This window comes from Cydia strobilella, chromosome 12 (genome assembly GCF_947568885.1).
Source record: "Cydia strobilella chromosome 12, ilCydStro3.1, whole genome shotgun sequence".
NCBI lineage: Eukaryota > Metazoa > Arthropoda > Insecta > Lepidoptera > Tortricidae > Cydia > Cydia strobilella.
Genome location: NC_086052.1, coordinates 16,209,455 through 16,232,657, shown reverse-complemented (window position 1 = coordinate 16,232,657; position 23,203 = coordinate 16,209,455). Strand labels below are relative to the sequence as shown.

The following is a 23,203-nucleotide window of genomic DNA, read 5'->3' as shown; positions in this document are numbered from 1 at the left end:
CATTGACCAACACGTCTCCATATAGGAAACCATATACCTAAGCGAATCGAAATGCAATTTCCTCGACGGAAGATAGAAATCGGCGGACTTCCGAACAATATACTTACCTACCGACTCAATCCAGGCTTAATAAGGCTTATTAGTGATAGGAATGTCCGTAACGAATAGTATCTCCGTATATCTAAGTAATTGGTGACAACTTTAATGTAATGCCGTAAGAGCTATTTCTGGATGGTGATCTTGTTAAAATTCTGTAGACAATACATCCTATTCAATGTTTGTAGCAGAACGTTAAATTGCAACGAAAATGTTTTGATGGCTAGATATCTACTTACTATACATATAGCTTATTACATTTACATTCAATTTACACATTTTTAATTCCCTTACGTACGTTTAAAAATTATATGCTCATATGGCTCTTCAATTGTACCTACTAAATAAGATTGCGTCTAATATTTTTGCAAGTTCTATTGTGGAAGATAAACATACAGGTGACTTTTTAACGCGCGATAATTACCATTTGGCCTCAGTTATTGGTAATTTAAAAAAATAAGTAGCTTCTTAAATAATTCCATCATGCCGTTTCTTTTGTAATTGATAATTAATTAAAGTAAAAATAAGTACTTTATTTATTAATTTTAACAGGTACTTCGTATTCGTTTAGGAAGGTTTTTACGAAAATATAGTTCTAGTTTACTGCATTATAAATCATTCAGTATTTTATTGGTTCGTAACTTGTTAATGTGGATAGACGTAGCGAGGCGAAAGCGTCGTATTACCCTGTACACAGACTCATTATTTTTTATACGCCGCGTAATCATAATCACGTAATTTTGATGTCTACCTATCATATTTTTCATCATAATTAATTTGACCAGGGTTTCTGATGAGTGACAGATTTATAACTTGATTGAACCGGATGCTACAAATATGAAATAAAAAGTATCTTAGGATCATACAGTTTTTTGTCTAGGTTTAGGAATTATTACATATGTTCAGTTACTATTAATGCTTGTTTGGTATTAAGTCTTAAGAACCTTTTAAATGCTAAGTAAGTAGATGCCTGCCTAATTGAGCAATCGGATGAGTTATTAACAGAACAGAAAGGAAATGGAGGGCAAGATTTATGACGTCCATTTGTGTGCTTTTCATATGATCGACAATAGGGGATATTACTGCAATGTTCTGCCACCAGAGTGCAGCACTAGCCTTCTTAGTAAACCATAGAGTAACTTATACATACTGTACCTTTAACAGGTTTTTGACAAGTTATCAGAGATGATAAAATATGACATTGATGCATCAAGGCGGTTTGTTTACAGGGAACCTACAGGGAAACGCGAATCCGAAATTTCGCTATCTGCCTCTTTATCGCTCGAATATGCAAGAGTGACATACATGTTAGATAACGAAATTTCCATTTTCTTGTTTCGCGATAGACCCTCAGATTGAGGTAATTGCGCCCCCTTCGCAAAGTTTCGCGTAATATTTCCTATTATGAAAACGCTAAGACCTAACTACTTTCTGTCGAATTAGGGGACCGACCCGAACGAAAAGAAACAGTATCGGGATGACAAATGCTACGAGAAGTGACGTGACTAATTCCATCCAAGTTTAGATGGGCGTTTTCTATTAACGGTTGTCATCTTGGCCAGGCCCCTAGTCTTGTAGTAGAATATTTTTACCTTAATAGTGTTCCGTACGAACTCCTTTCTGCCGGCCTTCGAGGCGACCATGGGCGAGAAGCGCGTGGAGCCCTCGTTCCACCCACCAATGGCCAGCATGGTCTTCAGTTTCTTGTTGTACGTCTTCAGGCCCGTGAACTTGGCGTAACCGCCTGGAGGACACACGTAGATTAATAAGGATGTTCGGAAAGTGAAACGATAGTGAGGCAGGTCAAAATATTATGCATAGTGGAATAATTTATCAAACTAATTTTATTAAAAATGTTAATTAGCATTCAGCAGATTTTATTCAAAATAAGAAAAGATTTGAATATAAATTGCAATACACGTACGTGTGAATTTTTATAAAGGCTTGCTTAAAAGTTATCTACTATTATTTTCTACAACCAGTTTTTGAATTAACTACTAAGATAAATATATTAATTGATTAGATCAATAAAGCCACAAAATTGTGGAATAATCGGACACTTACAATAATTCATATAATCTGTTTAATAACTTCCAAAACAAACACTAACCTTTCTCTATATCGACAATATCCAATACTATGTAGGCACCTCTATCTGATGTAACCTTGATTCCTTTCTTTTTCGTACAATAAAGTGTTTACTTACTTACACTTGTTGAAGAGTTTGAGTGTGTTGTCGTTGGTGAACCCTCCGAAGACGTAGATGAGATGCGTGTAAAGGTAAGGGGTAGGGGTTGAGGCTTTGGGGATTGAAGCGCGCCGATCTTTTTCTAGTATTTTTAGTTCTGTAACGGTTTTAGCGGAAACATGGTCGCCCTAGACCTACTTGGCGTCGTTCTGTGAAGCAAAAGCTGGGTGTATTGGGGATGGGGTGGGAGGAGGTTACCCAAGCTGCCCAAGACCGAAGTCAATGGAAGAATAAGATTCGAGCCCTACACCCTAGTAGGGGGTAACAGGAAATCAATGGCCTTCCCGCCGTCGGGGGGTCGCTGGGTCAATGCATTTCCCACTCCGTAAAAAAGGGGGAGGGTAACAGGAAAAGAAGAAGAAGAACGGTTCTAGCCTTACCTTTCTCAATATCTTGGTACTTGTCGAAGGGTTTAAGCGTGTTGTTCTTAGTGAACCCTCCGAAGGCGTAGATTAGATGCGTGCAGAGGTAAGGGTTGATATTCTGAGGGTTGAAACGCGCCGTGCCGGGCCGGTAGACCGACCAGTTTGTGTAGTAGCAGACCACGCGGGGCTCGTGTGTCGCGGCTGTGGATGACAAGCAGAGTTTACATATGACAAGGGCCTGACACTCTTTGATAGAGAAAGATAGTCTTATTGCGATTCCTATAAGAGGAAAGAGAAAATAGTGCAATGCTTTGTCCTTATCACCGACCGGGTGGCATCATAGGTAGGAGGCGATGGCGAAATACCGAAATTTATAAGAGTGAAAGAGAAAAAATCCTATGCTGCCCAAATTTTATATGAATATTCTTTCTCTTACCCCCGGTCGCTCGGTGGTGCGTCTATAACTACTTGTATATACTATGTCTGAGATATGATGAATTAAAATTGTAAACTTTTTAAGACGAAAGGGGACGACCACCTCGAAACCGGCTTTCCATACAAACGTTTTCCCCATTTTCCTCTCTGGATATTAACATTACTGAAAATATTTTTATACAATTTGATGTATTTTAGCTTTGCCCAACTATTGGATTTTTTCGTTTTTTTCATTATTATAAGAGTTAGGAGCGAACATAATAATAAAGTAAAAATCGAAAAAAATCAAACAGTCTGGCATAGCTATGATTAAAATACTTACTTCAAATTGTGTAATTTTTTTTCCATAATGTCAATATCAAGGGAGGAAAATGAGGACTATGTTTGTATGGAGAATCGATCTTCCCCTATCCTCTATTTAATTTTTTATTTATTTATTTACATCAGTAGAACGGTGTACACCCATTATTATTATTATGAATTATTTTTTATATTCTGGTTAGGGAAAAATCTTTTTGATAATATCAGCAAAAGTAAATTGTAAAGTAAAATGTTGGTTAAACGCCATCTTAGAACTAGAATAATCAAATTTTAAGTAGGTAGGTAAGTAAGTAAGTAATTTTATACCTATGTACATATATCACGAATAGCTGCACACATGCAAGATGCCGCTTCAGTACGGGTCAAACAAAAGGCTAAATTTCGAAGTAGAGTCACATATCACGAACTTGTATTTAGTCTAGATTCGTCTAGTTAGAACAAGAATAGTATACACAAATAGCTATAAAAGCATAGTTTTTAAGCAGCGTGAATCACATATGTACCTACGTGTGTAACAAATATATGGGTATTACGTATCATTTTATGATTAATATGTACCGTATCTGCAGTACAGTTCCATAAGTCTCGTTAAATAAGTATTGAAGTAGAATTGTGTCACTTTGTAAGATTGAAAAATTAAAAAAAAAATTGTAAATGATATTATTTTCAAAATTGCTTTCTTGGGGTTGGATATGAGGATATCACGTATCATTTGTGGTATATTGTACAAAAAAAAAATTTGCCATATCGTATCTGGAGGAACCCAAACTTGGTATGTTTTGAAAGTTCTTTTTGTTTTAAGGCGGTTCCCTGAGCCAGAAGGCGAAAAATCTCCTTAAATGATCATGTTTTTCTAAGAGGCGTTGATATTCGTAGACGTGGAAAAAATATATGTAGTTCTTGACTATATTATCTTTAACAACATAGCTTCCGATACACGAATTATGACACTTCGCTCGATACAATTAATTCCCAAAGTAACCTCTAACTCGGACTTTTAATCCTACTTTACTCGGTTATTTATTATGTGATACTATAAACAAAAAAAGAAGAAAAAACAGTCTTAACATAAATAGTAATTTCATAGCTTTAGAATTTCGATATTGTAAGGTAACGTTTTTAAAATAAATAAAAACCGACAAAATTCGATCAAAATTGACACTTGGCGCGTATGTTCTTTCCCGTTCTTTCTTGCGAAATGTGACAAAGACAGCGGCAAACCGATGGAACAGCCTTAATTTAAAAGAAATGGCTGAAGTGTAATGTGGTATATTTTTAGAATCGCCTCAAAAAGCCCTTTCGTATGATACCACACACGATAGATTTTTAAAAAACATTTTTTTTCCATACAAAAAAGAAATGTTTCAGCACTCCCCTCCTAAGGGAATTTTTTTTAGGAACTGCTGGTCAAAAATTTTGTTTTGACCTCTAGTATGCGTGTGCCAAATGGCTAACCTGTACATCGATTTGCGGTTTTTCTTTGAAATTGGGGTCGAGCGGCTTCCACTATTATCGGAATTAGTCCGGTTTCCTCACGATGTTCTCCTTCACCGAAAAGTGACTGATAAATATCAAATCATATTTCGTACATCAGTTCCTAAAAACTCATTGGTACGAGCCGGGGTTTGAAACCACGACCTCCGGATTGAAAGTCGCACGCTCTTACCGCTGGGCTACTAGCGCTCTAATATCTATTTAAGATATGTGTAAATAATAAAATAATAATTACCTGGTGTTGCGAATGTGAGAACGGCTATCGCTAAGGATAGCCATGTTGTCACTTCCTGTGGACAAAAAAAAACTATTAATATAGGTATGTTACAAAGCTTCTTTGGTAGGTCAGATGCGACTACATAATATGAACTTAAATTATCATGTCAATTTATATTTCTCTATACGTAGTGATTGAAGAGGAGAGTATACCTATATATCTTCACAGTATAATAAATCGCTTGAAATTATACAATAAGTATATTGTGTAATATTAATATACAATAATTATACAATGTACCTACAGCAGAAAACGTATAATTTTCAGGTAACCGGCACGGCAGCCCAACATTGTTCTAGAAAGTTGCTAATTTCACGCATATTTATGCTAGTAATTGACAATCGATGAAATTATGCTTCTGGCTGGAAAACACAGCATGATTAATCATCTTATTTATAGTTGGTCAACCCAAATTGTCAGTAAATAAGAACAAAAAAACTATACTCATCCTTTTCTTTTGGGTGCCAGTACTAGTGTAAGACAAATTAGACAAAGATAGTATGATTCTCTCTATGTTTGAAATGAGACAGTCCTTTGACAAACTATATCTGCAAGTCTTAGTATAATAGATATCTATTCTCTTTTGACAAATTTGCAAGATTTTGTACGAAAAATACATAATAATAGCGCCGGATCCATGCAAGATTGCAGCTAATGCTCTGTTATGAAACTTTTTAAAATTGTGGTTAAGCTGTCAATTTAAATAAAATTTGTCTTACTTATCTAGAATCTACACTAACAAAAAACTCTCAATAAAAAACCGCTTAGACCACTCAATAGTGTTATGCTATCGAAGAATGACCTTTTATTTTAACACAGGTGACTGGTGAACCGATTATGTAAGGCAACCTTATAGAAGCCGGATCATATGAAAATATTTGCATATATTATGTTAAGTTGTGGTCATTATAGAACGTCAAGTGATCAGGTTATGGTGAGGTTAATGTAACCAGAGGTTAAAACGTTGGGCTGTCAATGTCAGGCTAGATAATAACAACGTAATATTCTAAAATATAATTAGAAAGTAAGTCTAAATTACTAAAGAATGGATGCTATGATTAAGATCGCACGAATAGTAGGAAATATCTGCGAAATTTTGAGGGGAATCCTTGGGAGATGACGTGATACAAAAGTTAATCGGCTCACATGCAAATGATATAAATGGGTTTATCATGTCAAGGTGTTTATAAAACTCAAAAACTGTCAAATATGTAATCTTAGGTTGCACCGACTATTATCTTAATTAATGCAATAAAATTTACGAAGCATTAATGTAATGTCAATTTCGCCTCGACTCGGAAAGTACATACTAGATTTTGGTTGGGTTATAAACGAGAATGTCACGTTTCTCGTTTATAACCCACTGTTTTTCAAAAATGTATGAGAATAGTGGCTAATTTCTGGTTCTGACTTAATGCATTCACTGCCAGGAGCGTGGCCTAGGAACAAACTTGTATGACGGTGAACGCGTGCGGACATGTGCGTTGGGGGCAGTGAATGTGTTAACACCTAAAACCAATTAGGACGCAATTTTGTACTATGGCAAATATGTGATAATTGTTTCACTAATGTTCTTAAATTTTGGATACAAAAAAGAAAACTTAGAACATAAATTTGTGTGTGGTATGTTATGTAAACCTAGTTTTCTGTTTTCCGTGCAGAGACGCTAAACGAAGTTGCCCCTTTTCCGGCTCCGTCGAACAGAAAAATTTCAGCCAGTACACAGTAATGAAAGCCTCAGTCCACATGGAATTGTCGGCCGAGGTGAATCAGAGACATATTTTGTTTTACTGCCCTGTAATATACAAAAAAAATCACTCAGTCTCCAGTCAAAGTGAATGACCCTTCTCTCCTCATGCTCATCTACGAGTACATGGCAACTAGCACAAAAACGAATGACCTATCGTCACCCGGGTCACGCAAGTTTCCGCTGCGACAATGCACAATGACATTTCTTGCGTTTGCGCAGAAAAATACGCCGCTTTGCATATAATGCCCGTTCGTGTATATGTGTGTTAAGGAGGTCGATGACTTGTTAGATAAGAAAAAGGTGGAAATATAAACTATGTATGACTTTAATAACCTTTTGAGAAAGTAACAAACAAATATCTTAAGTATCGAATAATGCCAAAGTGCTACGTGGATGGATGCATCCACGCTCAATTCACAGCAAAATTTTGTATAAGTATCTTAGGATTTGTACTTAAATGATCGTTAGCTAAAGTGGTGGTACACTATACATTTCTAGTAGGAGGTTGCTTAGTTTAAAGATTCAATCTAGAGGAGTAATTTATTTTTACTTACAAAACATAAGTAATACAATTCAGCCCTACGCAGACTCTTTCTACTTCGGACAAGTATAATCAACCATAATACCTTCTTAATAAACTCGCAAAATCGAGAAAACTTACGAACGTCATGGGTCGTAAGGTGCTCAACCACCTACCGGCTGACATTACTGCTGCACCAAGTGCGCCTATATTTAAGACTAAGCTCAAAAAATGGCTTCTCGAGCAGGCGTTTTACGACCATAGGGAGTTATTCTCTAATACATAGTGTAAGACGCTCTAATGATAATAATGCTATTTGTAATATATTTTATATTAAGGTTGACATGTAATTAAATATTACCAAATAAAATGAATATGAATATGAATAATAACTTTAGACTTATACATATAACGTGTTACCAAGTTAATTAAGAAGCATAAGGATTATTAACCTAGGTATATTTTTAGCACCACATTTCTAAATAATTTTCCAGTACATCTGGTGCTCCATTCCGACACCCTGTGTTATAATAAGCACATTACGCAACTACATTGAAAATTTAAAGGGCCATATGTTCTGTAAAATGTTGTACGATACACGAGCGAATGTAATTCGCAACTCGTGTCGATTTAAAATACTCCCTTCGGTCGTGCTTTAAAATTCGCCACTCGTTGCGAATTTCCTATTTTTCGCACTTGTATCGTAAAAAAATATTATTTGTAGTATAAAATACATAATACGCAGTATTGTCTTGTAACATTCGAGTACAGCGATATGCAACTAAGGGAAGGAAGTGCATTGCTTCGAAACCTCCAAACACCACATATTCTTATTGTTCATAAAACAATACCCCATTTACTATTCCGTACCGCGTCTGCGTCCATTAAGGTAAAGTACCGGACAGTTAGCGGCACAATAACTTTACGGTTATGAAACCGCTTGAATATGCATGACAATTATATGAAAATAAGAAATATGGAGCGTGCCACTGTATCACAGTTATTATACGATATAAATTTTATTTTACAAGATTGTAAAAAAAGAACGATTTATGTAGTTGGCGTGCTTTAAATAATACTGAAATGGCAGTTAACACACGCATACACACACTTGAGTATACAATATTCACCGTATAAGTAAGTCTATGTAATAAAATATCAAAGTGATACTTATTCAGTTCCAAAGTAATGTTCAGACATACATGAAACCAGATAACAACCATAAAAGAGGGTTGGTCAAAAACATTTTTAGTACTGTGGCTTTGTGAGCTGTACTAGCTGTAGAGCTCGCAAGTATAATATAAAACATTCAGTTTTAAATTATGCTGTATGTATACTGTATGGCTCCGCTATTTTGAAAAAAAAATATATTTAATCCTTCGAGCAACGCGGGCTCAAGTAGGGAGCCCGCGTTGCTCGAAGTTTTAATCATCGGACCTGTACCCTGTTTATCAAAAGCTTGTAGCTTGTAATACAAGTGGAAGTCCCTTTCTAACAAAAGCTGTCAAAAAGTGAGTTCCGCTTGTATTACAAGCTATAAGTTTTTAATAAACAGGTCACTGCTCACAAAATTTCACTACAATCGGTTGAGAATTGCGACCTGCAGAGGAGAACTTCCGGACATACGAAAGCATTTTTGCCCAAGCCAAAACGGACACCTTCGCTCGGTTAATGAGTTGAGTTGAGGTTATGCGATTTTCCTGTGGACACCATACAATAAACGGACTTCAAAGCCTAATATTAACTTTATCCTGATAGGCATGTTAAAGACTTTTACTTCTTAAAATTTGTAGGGTGAAAGTCTTTGAAAAATTTATCCGAATTGTTAACTTTTGCAATATCGACATTAAAAAAACGCTGCATGTTTTTCCCGGACATGCCCACTTCGCTAATTACCTTTATGGATTAAAAATACTAACATATTGGTTTACAAAACTAATTTGTATTCCAAAGTTCATTCAAATACACTGGGTTAAAATAAAATACGGGTTATTACAATAGGTATGCGTTCTTTCCTTATTCCTACGGAGCGCGGAATGCATTGCGTTGCGAAAGATAGCAGGCTCTATATTTGAATGTCCGTCTGTTAATATTATACGAATGGCAAGCAGAACCTTATCATTTTCTAAGAATCTGAAAGCGAGAACGGAAATAATATATAATACAAAGGTACGGATGCAATTATTCATAGATTAAATGTCCAACATTGTTGAGATATTTAAATATATAGGTACATAAAATTATGATACAAATAGCCAACTTTACACCAACAAAAAAATACATGTAAGATATATTAGTAACATAATCCTAACAAGATTGAGGGCAAAAACTAACCACACGTCACCATAAAGTGAATGTCAAGGTTACCCGCTTATCTTAGAATTGTCATAAAGTTTTGTGGTTTGCCGGTATGAGATAATATTTGTATAACTCGTGATGTATACAAATCTAAACAGCTAATTCTGTGACAGTAATTTATTTGCATAGTTGAATGTATAATTCGTTACATTTAAGAGTACAGCTCCACGAAACAATATCTATTTTTAAGAACTTAAAATACGATGCGAATGAAACGTATCATGTATGACGAAACATTGCACAGACGCTCAACGGCAATAAGCGCGTTTATGTCTTTTACTGCTCAGTAAAAGCCTTCTAAGCGCTTATATTATTCATAATTAAAAAAATCAAGTACACCACAGTAAGGAGTATTTTATTTAAATCGGTACGCGCGTCTGACCCAATCAGCAGGAAATATAACAATTAAACTAAATCATAACTGTAACATAACCGTTACTTACGCAAACTTAAAGTACCTAACATTCTCCTCACCATAATTGAACCTTATATCTATGCAATAAGGTATATTGATAATCAGTTAAATGTAGATAGTAGGTACATAATACTATAATAGGTACTTACGTCTTTTACGTGCTACGCCTGGCGGTTGATCGATCGCATGCCGAAAATGGATATTGCGACTAGGTTAAATAGCTGTATATTTGATTCGTTATGGATGTTGGAATTATAACACTGCATTTTATTTTTGTTTTTTGTATTATAGTTAATGGACGACCCTTGCCTGGCAAGGAAATGGCCTTGAAAGGAATCTAAGTATACTTTATAATTTATCCAAAGAGTCACCCGTTGACCACGAACGCTGTAAAGGGTTCGAAACGTCGGGATGTATTATAAATTCAATATACGCGATATAATCCGTTTTCATAGTTTTATTTTATCCAAAGAGGTTAAAGATACTAAGCGCAATGCATACAGCTTTATCATGCGAACGGCTAAGGAGTGGAATTCACTTCCTGCAAATATATTCCCAGTCCACTATAACTTGGGTCTTTTTAAATCAAGAGTGAATAGACATCTTTTAGGTAAGCATGATCCATCCTAGACTGCATCGGCACTTACCATCAGGTGAGATTGCGGTCAAATGCTTGCCATTTTTTAATTAAAAAAAATGCTTAGTATATAAAAAAGCTAATCGACCTAGTCCGACAGTGAGCTTAATAAAATTTCTGTTAAACAGTGATAGCGTCGTTTCCCTTCTGGGTCGTTATTCAATTTTAGCCCAATTTTCAGACTACATATATATCAATAAAAATGTAGACATATTCTCACAAGCATATCATGTCATTTATCACACTATACACGCGATAATTTCGACCATGATAGAGCCGTACTCGTTGACACTTGACACATCTGTCATAACGAAGTTTTAAAGTACAGCCGTGTTGAAATATCCTTTTAAATAATTGATTACAATTTAGTATGAACAATAGAGAACACTGTTTATGAAACAGTACGATTCAACCGAGTCTACGACAGATTAGCTGAACTAAAGCGTTCTCAGCTCTTTTGTATATAACAAAAGACAGTTTACCAACATCATTACAAAAACCAAATTCGACACAATGGAGGCAAGAGCTAGGAAAATATTAAAATAACTATTGCGGTTTCCTAACAGAAATAAATAGCCCCATTATAAATATCTAGCCTATTTATATCTAGCTGTTGAAATACTTGATTGAATTCTGAACGTAAACACTATTGTAATAAGATCGATTATAGATTCTACAAAAACTTTTACACAACATCTAGACGTATGTAATTGTAAAAAATTAAGACTATGTTGCAAACGACATAGGTGGCGAACAAAATATAATTTGACATAATTATATGGGTCTATAGGCTACATATGCTCCATTATAAAAGTAGTATATTTATCTGTAGATTTTTTATCTTAAAATACATTTAATTCTGGACGCAAATACTATCATAATACGATCGATTATAGATTTTACAAAAAACTTTTACACAATACCTAGACGTAACTGTAAAAAGACTATGTTGCAAATATAGGTGGCACATAAAAGATAATTTGTCATAATAATATGGAAACATTAACCGGTGTCTCAATGTAATTGACGCAATAACCGGGGCAGATCGGTTAATAAAAACATACTTCTCCTAGTGTTACCTACGTAAACTTGCTCAAGAATTAATGAGATCAGATGAGAAAACTTCCGTGAGACATAGACATATTAAATATATTAATAACGGGTCACTCACGTGACACGTGAGTGACCCGTTATTAATATATTTAATAGATCAGATGAGGTCGTTCATTGATAAAATATCTTGTAAGATTGCTCTGTAATAAGTTTTGTAAGTAAGTAAATATGAGATGTAGGTTAATAGAATCAGGCATTATTTTGAGGAAATCTATATTATAAAAAATGTATATATATTAATTTGCCAATCCGCAAAATACAAATTTATTAGAGGCTAACCGCTACGTGCCGCTACCATCCAAAACTCATTCTAGGTGTTTTAGGTGCACATTAGGTGTACCTGTTTATCAATTTAATTCGATCATAAAGCAGCTATTCACTATTGCAGTTCGCCGTATATCGTCCATTCATCTAGATCGAACGTAGAACCATGTTAAGTATAAGACAAATGTGTTTCGAACTGATTTTTAATGCGTCTCGTCCGCCTCTAAGCTTGCGTGACGAATCGTAACCCAAGTACTACCACGCTAAGACAAAAGGGCATAACTCTTTGAAACTCCCTTGGAAATACAAGTTTTTGACTTAAGCTTGAAGTATATAATGTGGTCAAATGACTATGGTTGTGACGGCTTGGCTTACGACATAAGTTGCCTCACTGATATGATGCTGTTTGATTGATGATGTACGTGAGGCCTCAGATAGTAACAGAGTTTATGAATTAGATATGATTCATAAAGTTCATTTGTTTTTCGACACAAAGAACCAAACTGTGGAAAAAGCTTTCAATTGAATGATTCGATTTTTGGTTAATTGGTTGTTAGGTATGCGGATGATTGAAAATGTTGAAGTAAAATTTTGTATTTTTAGTACTTACCAAGGAAATAATTGTCAGTTACCTATATGTAACGGGGTAAATAAACTTAAGCTCTCGTATTAAAGTAAATTAATTAAATTTCTAGACATAATATAAGCAAAAACTAAAAAGTTCCCAGGCATTCACTTCATAATACTTGTTTAGACCGTAGGTAATCATAATTTATAGCATTGCACTCTAATTTCTATAATCAACTTGTCAACTGTTGCGTAATAATAGCGAATTGTGTGTCCAAAAGTTCATAACACATATTCTTTTGTTTGTGTTCCATAGATACTGTATAAAGGGTTCTTTTTTACATTATTTTTGACAACTCGTGACTCCGCCATCACACAATGCCATATTCCAATTCCAAATGTAATATTTTATTACAGGTAGTCATTACAACTGGCCCCTATTTCACCACGGTGACAGGTGCGACAATTGTCGACATCACTGTTACTGGCGTCACATGCCTCCATAGGCTACGGCTAGGCTTGTCATTAGCTTCGCAAAATAAGTACGTATTTAATTGCCGATATAATATTTTTTTATTATAAAAATGTTGGCGGCAAACAAACACACATCCCGTCCGATGGTAAGCGGTTACCGTAGCCTATGGAGGCATTTGACGTCAGTAACAGTGATGTCGACAATTGTCACACCTGTTACCTGAGGGGCTACCGCGAAAACCGAAATTCGCAAATTGCGGGAATCTTTCTCTTTTACTCCAATGAAGGCGTAATTAGAGTGACAGAAAAATGCACGCTATTTACGAACTTCGATTTTTGCGGTTATAGCCCTGCAGTAATATACAGGCGTATGTGCTTGACTAAATTTTATTAAACAGATTGTAAAATACTTCTATTATATCAATAAAAGTTTGATTGATTGATTGACTTTGTGAACATCAAAATGAACAGTTTGCGACTGTCTTTGCACAACTTCACAGAAGCGACCGACGTATGATCGTCATTTCACATGCTGTTTTTAAATTAAGTTTGCCTCCCGAACAAGTTGGTCAAAAAGTATCTTCTTCCTCGGTTCCTCATGGCTGAGGTTCGCGACCACATGAGGTCATTATTTTGTGCACCAAGGAGACCCATTCTGCACGATAAAAAAAAAATCTGCAACAATTTGTACGGTGATAGTAGTAGGTTACGTCGAATGACATAATGCTGATGGTGTTCCCACGTCGACTATACTCTTACTTTCCCATAAACTTGTGTTTGGTGGGAAATCTAGTACATTACGAGTATGGATTATGTAAATAACAGTAATAATAGTAATGATATCAACATCAACATCAAAAATTTATTCAGCAAATAGGCCACAGGGGCACTTTTACATGTCAATTTTTACAAGCAATACAAAACCAAAATAACCAAAATTTACAAAAAACAATTACAAATATGGAATCAATAAAATATTAGATACTTTGTCAGAGATGTATACAGTCTAAATGTCGAATTATAAAAAAAAAAACTAATAAAACATATACAAACAACAGACAATTACTAAAATTGTTTAGAGATGTAAAAGTCTATAGGTGTCAGAGATAAAATATGTACAAGTAATAAATAAAAAAAACGATCATCAAATTATCCTTAGAGGTGCTCGCACCGAAGAAAAACTTGTTATTATTTAATTTATATTCATGTTACTACTTAATATTTCCATCCGCCCACGAATCAGTACTTGCCAAGACAAATGCAAGATTTTTCAAAATACAATGGAATGGAAGACCTTTTTATAGAGGCCTATAAAAAGTGGTGGCTAGAGGATATGGTAACTCCAAATTTGAGATTTATTTGAATTTATAAACAAGCATAATCATCAGCCGTAGGTAAGCTGGCAACATAGCCTATGAGAGCATGCAACTTTAGGACGTGAAGACGTGATTAGTGTGAACAATGTGTAATACCTAATTAGGTTTCTGAATTATGGACAGACAAACCAGATATCCATTTGATAGTATAATAAAGGTTTTGAATATTTTTGATAATTTCCACCCATTGAGTTAGAGAAATAAATACTAAGCACAGCAAACTGTGACGCTAATGGTATATACATATAACAAGTAACTACATCAAAAAGTTACATCAGAATTCAATTATCAAATGATTCGCAGACCAACGCCCAAATTATGTCGGAAATGCTATATTTCCGACATTGTACAAAATGAACAAAACCAATTTGTCTGAACTTCTATTTCCTATCGTATTGTGTAACCGGATTGACCATTTTGCAACCTCGCAGTGACTATTAAAGTATTAGCCGCTAATTATGACTTGATAGACGGGTTATAATATAATAAAAACCGGCCAAGTGCGAGTCGGGCTCGCGCACGAAGGGTTCCGTACCATTACGCAAAAAACGGCAAAAAAATCACCGTTGTTGTATGGGAGCCCCACTTAAATATTTATTTTATTCTGTTTTTAATACTTATATGTTGTTATAGCGGCAACAGAAATACATCATATGTGAAAATTTCAACTGTCTAGCTGTCATGGTTCATGAGATACAGCCTGGTAACAGACGGACGGACAGACAGACAGACGGTCAGACAGAGTCTGTGGTCGTGCACGCAAAGGGACGTCAAGTTGTGTCAACCCTAATAATTGTTTGGAGCAATGCTGAGCCGAACGAAGCCGAGAATACACGAAAGGAGGAGTTTTGCACACCTGTACCCGTACCATGAGTCACTGACAGTATCAAAACTGACATATACGCTAACGTCTACGTAATTTACTTTCTATACATCTCGCTCGCACTAATATGCGAGTACGAGCGAGATGCATAGAAAGTAAGTTACGTTCTCGATAGCGTTTATGTCAGTGACAAACTGGTGGTAACCACACTGATAGAACCAGCAAAAGTTTAGCATACATTGCTCTAACACAATACAATTACAATTACGGCGGAATCATCTCTGTTCATAAATTTATTTAAAGTAATCCGAAACTACTATGAAAATCAGAAACTCACTCAGTATGTCTTGACCCCTATTCATAATATCTATTGGACATGCGATCCATGACTCGTCTTACTGCTTACTTTATGGTTTTCTCTCACGTGTGTCTATGATATATTGTCCTGGATTGTACTAGTACTAGACAAATCATCAGCTTTCTTTATTTGTTCATCGTCTCATCAATATAAAATATCTAAATAAAATTCTTGTAGATGGAATTCCAAAGGTTTCATAGCAGTTTCATCAAATTAGGTATAGAAAAATAACATTAGACAACAATTTACCAACAATTGACCATTATGAACTAAAGTAGATACTTAGTTGTAAAATTGATTCTTCAACTAAGGGTCTGTTTTACAAAGTCCAGGTAAAGTCCTGAAGAAGCTACTTGCCACTTATCTGACGAATAAAGTCATCATTGGCGTTTTACAATCTTCAAATAAGCTTAACTGGTAGATATACTTTTACAAATTAAGGTAGTTTTATCTGGTAGTTAATTTATTTGGGATAGGTAGTTAACTTTAACTAGACTTTACTCAGACTTTGTGAAACAGACCCTAAGTATAGTGTTGATTTAAACAACAATTTCCCTTGTCTAATGCTACCCCTCTGTCCTCAGTTACTCCATTTGGCTGTTCCCGGTCACACGACCAAACATAGCCATACTGTTTAAGGACAGGATTAAGCATATGGCAAGCATTCGAAGCATCCCATCGTCAACCTGTCCGTTGCGCAAGCGTCGACGCAACTCCTGCGGCATTCTTACCAAGAAAGTACGTTTCACTTTCCTTACGCACGGACGGACCCGGCTAAATGAAAATAAATAAATCATAATAAGTTAGGTTATGATTTTTTGCTAGTTATGTAAATGCTCCGTGACGAAGGTTTAATATATAACACACATTTTCGATAGCGATATTCATACATTCGTCCAGCAATTTTCAGACGATCAATTTGACTATTAGATAGTTGAACGTGGACTGAAGGAATGAGTAAGATACAAACTGTAAAGTTATGTTAATCGTCGTCGTATATATAATTAAACAATTATATTGACTTATATAATATACGACGAGGTTGCCAAACAAGCGTGCATCCCACCTAATGATAATCGGCCACCAGTCTAAGCGAGGTTTAGACTAGCAAGAACTTGCATGCAATTTACGTTACATTGCGGTATCTGGTCAAACTTTTGAATGCAGTTTACCTTAGTAGTCGGCAATGTAACGTAAATTATATGCAAGTTCTTGCTAGTCTAAACCTCGCTTTCAGATGACAGAAGAAAAACTAAAAAAACCTCAACTAACTAAAAGAATCTCAATAATTTTAATCGATAATTCTACTTAAGATTGGCTATAAAAGCTTATTTATCATGCTTTTAAACAAACCACAAGTACCCAGGAGCAGGATTATTACAACTCGGAATGAAGATAATTACTAATTGATTATTAATTGAATGATAGTGATCAAGTACCTAGTTAGCAAACTTGGTAAAGGCATTTTCTAAAGTGTTAAAGGTCAAGAAGTGTAAGTGAAAAGTACTCGTATGCGTGATAATCTTCGCAGTAAATGCAAACATCTCAGATGAAGCAGATATTTAGACGGCTTAACACTTTGACTACCGAGAACCCGCCTGGTCTGGTAGGCACTCGTGGACTTTGCTCAGATGCCGGACAACCCGCCCAGCGGGTTGTTTTATACGCAGCTATAGACGACCGGTTTCTGGGGTATTGTTCAAAATTTTGCCCGGTTGCGAAAGTGTGGGATTATACTAGCTTTACGTCGGACACTTTCGGCGTTTCGGCCATCTTTCTGCTGAGAGAGAGAGAATTTCTCTGTATTCCGAAAATGTTATAACCCCTTCAGGCACTAGGAGGAGGAGGACTAAGTAGAAAACTTAATGGCATTTTCTAAACTAAAGTAAGGGCCGGGAAATATTAAACTAAGTAGGAAGTGTGACATCTTCCTAGAAAATGCAATCATCAATGAAGCTGTTAGTTAGGCGGCTAAGAAGCGACCTCGGTATTAAATGGCAATATTACAAGTACTGAGTGATGTTGGTGGCATTTTAAACTAAAGTAAAGGCTAGGAAATATAATGTAAACTAAGCGGGAAGTATGTTGACATCTTCAAACTCTTCATAGACAATACAATCATCGCAGATGCCGCGAATAGGCTTGGACCGACCTCGGTATTAAGATGCGGCAGAGACCTTGCGTTTTTGACTTGATCCGTATTTGGAGTTCATTTATTTGTACATGACTGCGGTCTAGTCGTTTATCAATATATTGAGTACATTTGTCTTAATTTGTATGTATTGTGCATTTTTAAATGTATCAGACAATATTTTTAACTGACTTCAATATTTCAGAAGGAGGAGATTCAATCACAAATAGTTGTTTGTTTGAATGTTTTTTAGGGTTCCATACCCAACGGGTAAAAACGGGACCCTATTACTAAGACTCCGCTGTCCATCTGTCTGTCACCAGGCTGTATCTCATCAACCGTAATTAGACAGTTGAAATTCTCACAGATGATGTATTTCTGTTGCCGCTATAACAACAAATACTAAAAAGTACGGAACCCTCGGTGGGAGAGTCCGACTCGCACTTGTCCGGTTTTTTTAATTTCTCAACCACATTATGTAAACAGGACAAATAAGTAAAAAAATATGATATGCATCATACATAGTATGTGAAACCAGTAATTAAATAATTCTATACGGATTGGACTACAACAAATTTACGGATAAATTTTATAATTAAATTAGGTAAGACGAGTAATGAAGGAACACTTTGCGCCCTATAAGACGTTCTTACGTGGATGGCTCCTAGCCTAGATCAACTTGTTTCCTTTTAGCAATAAAGTATTTGAATAAAAACCTTCCTTGTGAGCTTTCTGTATTATGTAACATGTCAATGGGGCTCAGTACCTAAACATTCAGTTATTAGTTACACCTATGCCAGAAGGATTAGGTAATAAAACTTAAAATGGTATGTTTGTTACACATATTTTAACGTGTCTATATGTTTTTTTGGTGTAAGTACATACGTAATGATTACCTAGATATTTTTGTCTGCGTTAATACATAATACATAATTATATTCTATGATTATTTATGCTTTTCTATCTTCACTTAATATACATATTTGATCATAATATTCATAGTCACGAATACTGACCAATTTTTATATACTAACATATATGGACAAAATTAGCTCACTCTTTATATAATTAATGTATGTTAAATCATTTTACGGTTTAGACTCACTTTAGTCACTCGCGCGACATGCGACCTAGGCTCTCCGAAACATGTCGCGCGAGTGACTAAAACAAGTGAGTCTAAACCGTAAAATGATTTAATATTAGTATGTCTCACAACAGTTTAAATTCGATTAATGTATGTTGTTATACTTTCTGCCTGTTTTAAGAAATTTTGATCGTAACTTAGTTTCTAAGCCGCATTACTTACCGCACCGTATCTCGGAATGATGCTCGTTAAGACATACTTAGGCTCAAGCCTAATTCACCACATTCGAAGACTGTGCCAATTAGGCTCAAGAATAATTCGCCACATTGGAAGCGAATGACTCACGGCGGAGATCGATTTCAAAACATACAGTATATGAACTAAATCGGACTCAGTTCAATTTAGTGCTTGGTATTTTTAACTTTAAATAAAACCTCACTAATTAGAGGAAATATCTTATTTGAAAAAAGTGTTTACATGGATATATAAGGAAAATCTATTTAAATTGACACTTAATTACAGCAGTTTATCAATCTAAATAATCCAAATACAAGCATAATATTAAGTTAAACTTCTTATATAAATATTTTTTTCTATGTAAAACAACTTTCAATAAAATTATAAATTCACAAATACCATTCTCAGGCAATCACTCCAAACGTGATATTGGTAACATACTCTGAATACTGAGTCACAGGTACAACGTACAAGGAAATTTTATAAAACCGGCCCAACCGATTCTGACAGGTACCATCAACTTTTAAATGTCAAATTTAAACTTTATTGCAAAGACATAAGTTCTATCCATGATCCGTTAAGAGAATTACTGTTTCTGGCCGATTTGAGGACCACACCTCGGGGATCTGTGTTGCGACATCTCGACCAAGTCAAATTGGTTTTTAAATGAGACAGCATTTCGTTTTATTACCAGTTTAATAAGTAGAGTCGAATGCCGATTTCCGCTAAAATGGGTAATTATTTCGTCCACTTGCCGTCAAATATTACATGTATGAGAAATGTTTTAGCGCAAATATTGATAAATAGTTAGAGGAGTTGCGTAACCTCATAGCATGAAAACCAGCAACATTATTTTCACACACAAGACTTTTCTCGTACCACATATTTTGAAATAGGTAACAGGTATCAGGATATAGTAGATTGTGTCACAAGGGAGCAAAATGACATATTTACGGCGAGGACGTAAATTGAATCCTGAGCGTAGTGAGGGATTCAAGTGTTAACGCCCAAGGTGGAAATAATTTTGCTACCATGTGACACATACTGTTTTTCACATCACCTATGAGGAAATTGTTATGTTCCAAATATTATTTTAACCCAAAAATATTGTATACAAAAAAGAAAAAAAATCATGTCCTAGAACAGAAAAGTGCTACTTTGATCCCCCCTAGCAGGGAAGAAAAGTGCTACTTTGATCCCTCCTAGCGGAGAAGAAAAAGCCCCTTTTCGAATAGGTGCTGTGAAAAATATATTATGTAATACTTAGCTTAATATTCTAATGTAATATCGCACTAGCAAAAGTTCTGTCGCATATGCATGCACTCCCTTCTCCTGAAACGGAATTGATTGTTAAATAACTGAAATAAGCATAATCACCACCAATTATAATTCTAATTTTAGGTACCTATGTATACATGTGCAAATGCACAATCGTCATCTTTTTTTATTTTCAAACGATTACGATCGAGTAGGCGAAAGTCTCGATTCTATGGCAACCATCGCACATGTATGTTGCAATGCTCGATATTCGGAAGTGATAAACTAAAAAACATAAAATAGTATTGAAACCCGGCCAGCATCATGCCGGAATGTTGCGTGCTCGAGAGTGCTTGTTATTGGAGCGCGCGCAACGTCTAGCAGATAATCTTCATTCTCATATAATACTGCACATAATGTACTACATAATTGGGTCACACGTTGGTGTAAAAGAAACGTGCTATCTAGTGTGAAATCCTTGCATATTGAGGGAAGGTAATGAGCAGTAAAAATACGTACGTACATACTATAAGTGGCATACTATACAGTATACTAGGAAGTAGGAATGACGGCTGTCAGAACTCAGAACTATGAATATAAACTATGACCATAGAGTAACTTATACCTAGAGCGATACTGTCATAGTAAATTTTGTAACCCCAGTAAATTCACGGCCATCTGTCGACACACTTTAAAACTAAAAAAGAAGATTTATAAAAATACGATAGAATGTATTTAAATATAGATAAATGTTTTATTTTTATTTTCATTAATTATTTTTATGATTTTGACCCATGTTCTTTCACTGATATGCGGTAAAATTGTTAAATAACAAACGAAACCGTCAACGCCATCTATACGACTGTAGGCCAAAACTAGTAGCGCCCTCTGAACGAGAATCAAATTTTCTTGATTTTCGAGGCACGTTTTTTCCTTAGACTGTATCCATCTATTACGGAGTTATATCTATCTTTGCTATGACTTTGTGCTCAATACGAACAGTACGAGTAGGGTAAAATCTCACAAGGTTCAATTCAATGTTTTCAATTGATTTAAATGCAATTAAATGGTAATTCAATTTAACAGACATGTTTGTACTATAATTAAAATACCTTCACAACAAGCTTGATTGGAATGTAAATCATTATTATAACTTTAGCCTCTTGTCGCCCACTGCTGAACATGTCACTTATCTCGCTCCTGTGCTAGTCTCATCCAGAAGTGCCCCGCAATCTTCCGAATATCATCCGTCCAACGAGCTAACGGACGCCGCGGGTTTTAGAAATAACAACGATACCTAATATCGAAATACTTCTAATTCTTATACAATATGCAACACTCATTATGCACTCGTACATAGTTGCTTAAGCAGAGTCTAATTTATGATTTACCTTGTGTATTCACGCGAGAATGTCTTCGCTTCGATACGCAAACCTCATATTTTTTAGGAAATTTCGTTGAAAGATCACGCATGACTTTTAAATTAAGAAATGTAGATCATTGTGTCAGTGGTGTTTAATAATTACTGTAATTGCACAGAAATATGCCCATATTGTATAACTTAATTAACATTGATAAGATACCTATTTAATATAAAATTAATGTAATTTGCGTCGGTGTTCAAAGTATTTACAAGTAAGCAGGTATTTCAATCACTACCATTTGAATGCATTAAACATAATATATATGCTTTTATAGCACTAAATTGCAAACTCCCGCAGGTATTTAGTCTACACTTAACAACAGTGAAAACGGGTAATTTTTTATATAATAAAAATCATTATTATTTACAACGACGGGACTTAATCGCGTAAAATAAGTATTAAACCCACCTCCGACGTTTCGAGGACGGCGTTGTCCCCGTGGTCTCGGAGAAGACTGGCTAAAGTTGACATCAACATCTTCTAGGCGCGCGAGTTTTTCGTCGTTGTAAATAATAATGAGTAAAAATCGTGAAAGTTTAAATCAGTATAATAAAAATCATTTTCATGATCTTGAATGTATATCTAAATTCTTACCACCATTTTTATTTCTACCTTAATGAGGGTTCATGTATAATTCTAAAAGCGACAAGGACTACGTGGCCTTGATTTCCATCTATTAATTAAATTTATTTAACTTTTTACTGCTTTCAAAGAAAAGATAAGTTAATATCAACTGCAACGTGTCTGGCTTGACACCGCTCCACTACTTTCTATTTATTTACAATGCATGTGCTCGAAAAGTGCGTTTCCTACGGAGCCATATCATGCGGACAGCACTACTTTTCCGCACTAGTGCTTTTTGTTTTCAATTTTTTTTACAGTACATATGGTGCTACTTTCTCGCACTAGTGCGTAAAAGAGCACTTTTCGTGGATATGACGAAAGTTTAAAGGGCCATATGTACTGTAGAACGTTGTACGATACACGTGCGAATAGGTAATTCGCAACTCGTGTCGATTTAAAACACTCCTTTTAATAATTAGACTTATTTGCCATGATATGTTTTTTATTTACTCGCACAATGCATAGTAAAATATTGTATGATACACGTGCGTAAAGATGATTTCCGACTCGTATTCCTTAATACACTCGCTCGCTTTGCTCGTGAATAAAATTCCA

General features: G+C 35.3%; 1 protein-coding gene across 1 annotated transcript in view; it reads right to left on the bottom strand.

The window, feature by feature from the left end:
• LOC134746316 (mucin-2) overlaps window positions 1-23,203 on the bottom strand; it is a 153,875-nt gene that overhangs the window by 61,106 nt on the left and 69,566 nt on the right. Inside the window, exons 2-4 of the mRNA XM_063680711.1 lie at window positions 5,195-5,249; window positions 2,725-2,910; window positions 1,689-1,840 (exon numbers count right to left, since the gene is read on the bottom strand). Of these exons, the coding sequence (XP_063536781.1) occupies window positions 1,689-1,840; window positions 2,725-2,910; window positions 5,195-5,249 (393 nt within the window). The remainder of the gene's footprint in view (window positions 1-1,688; window positions 1,841-2,724; window positions 2,911-5,194; window positions 5,250-23,203) is intronic.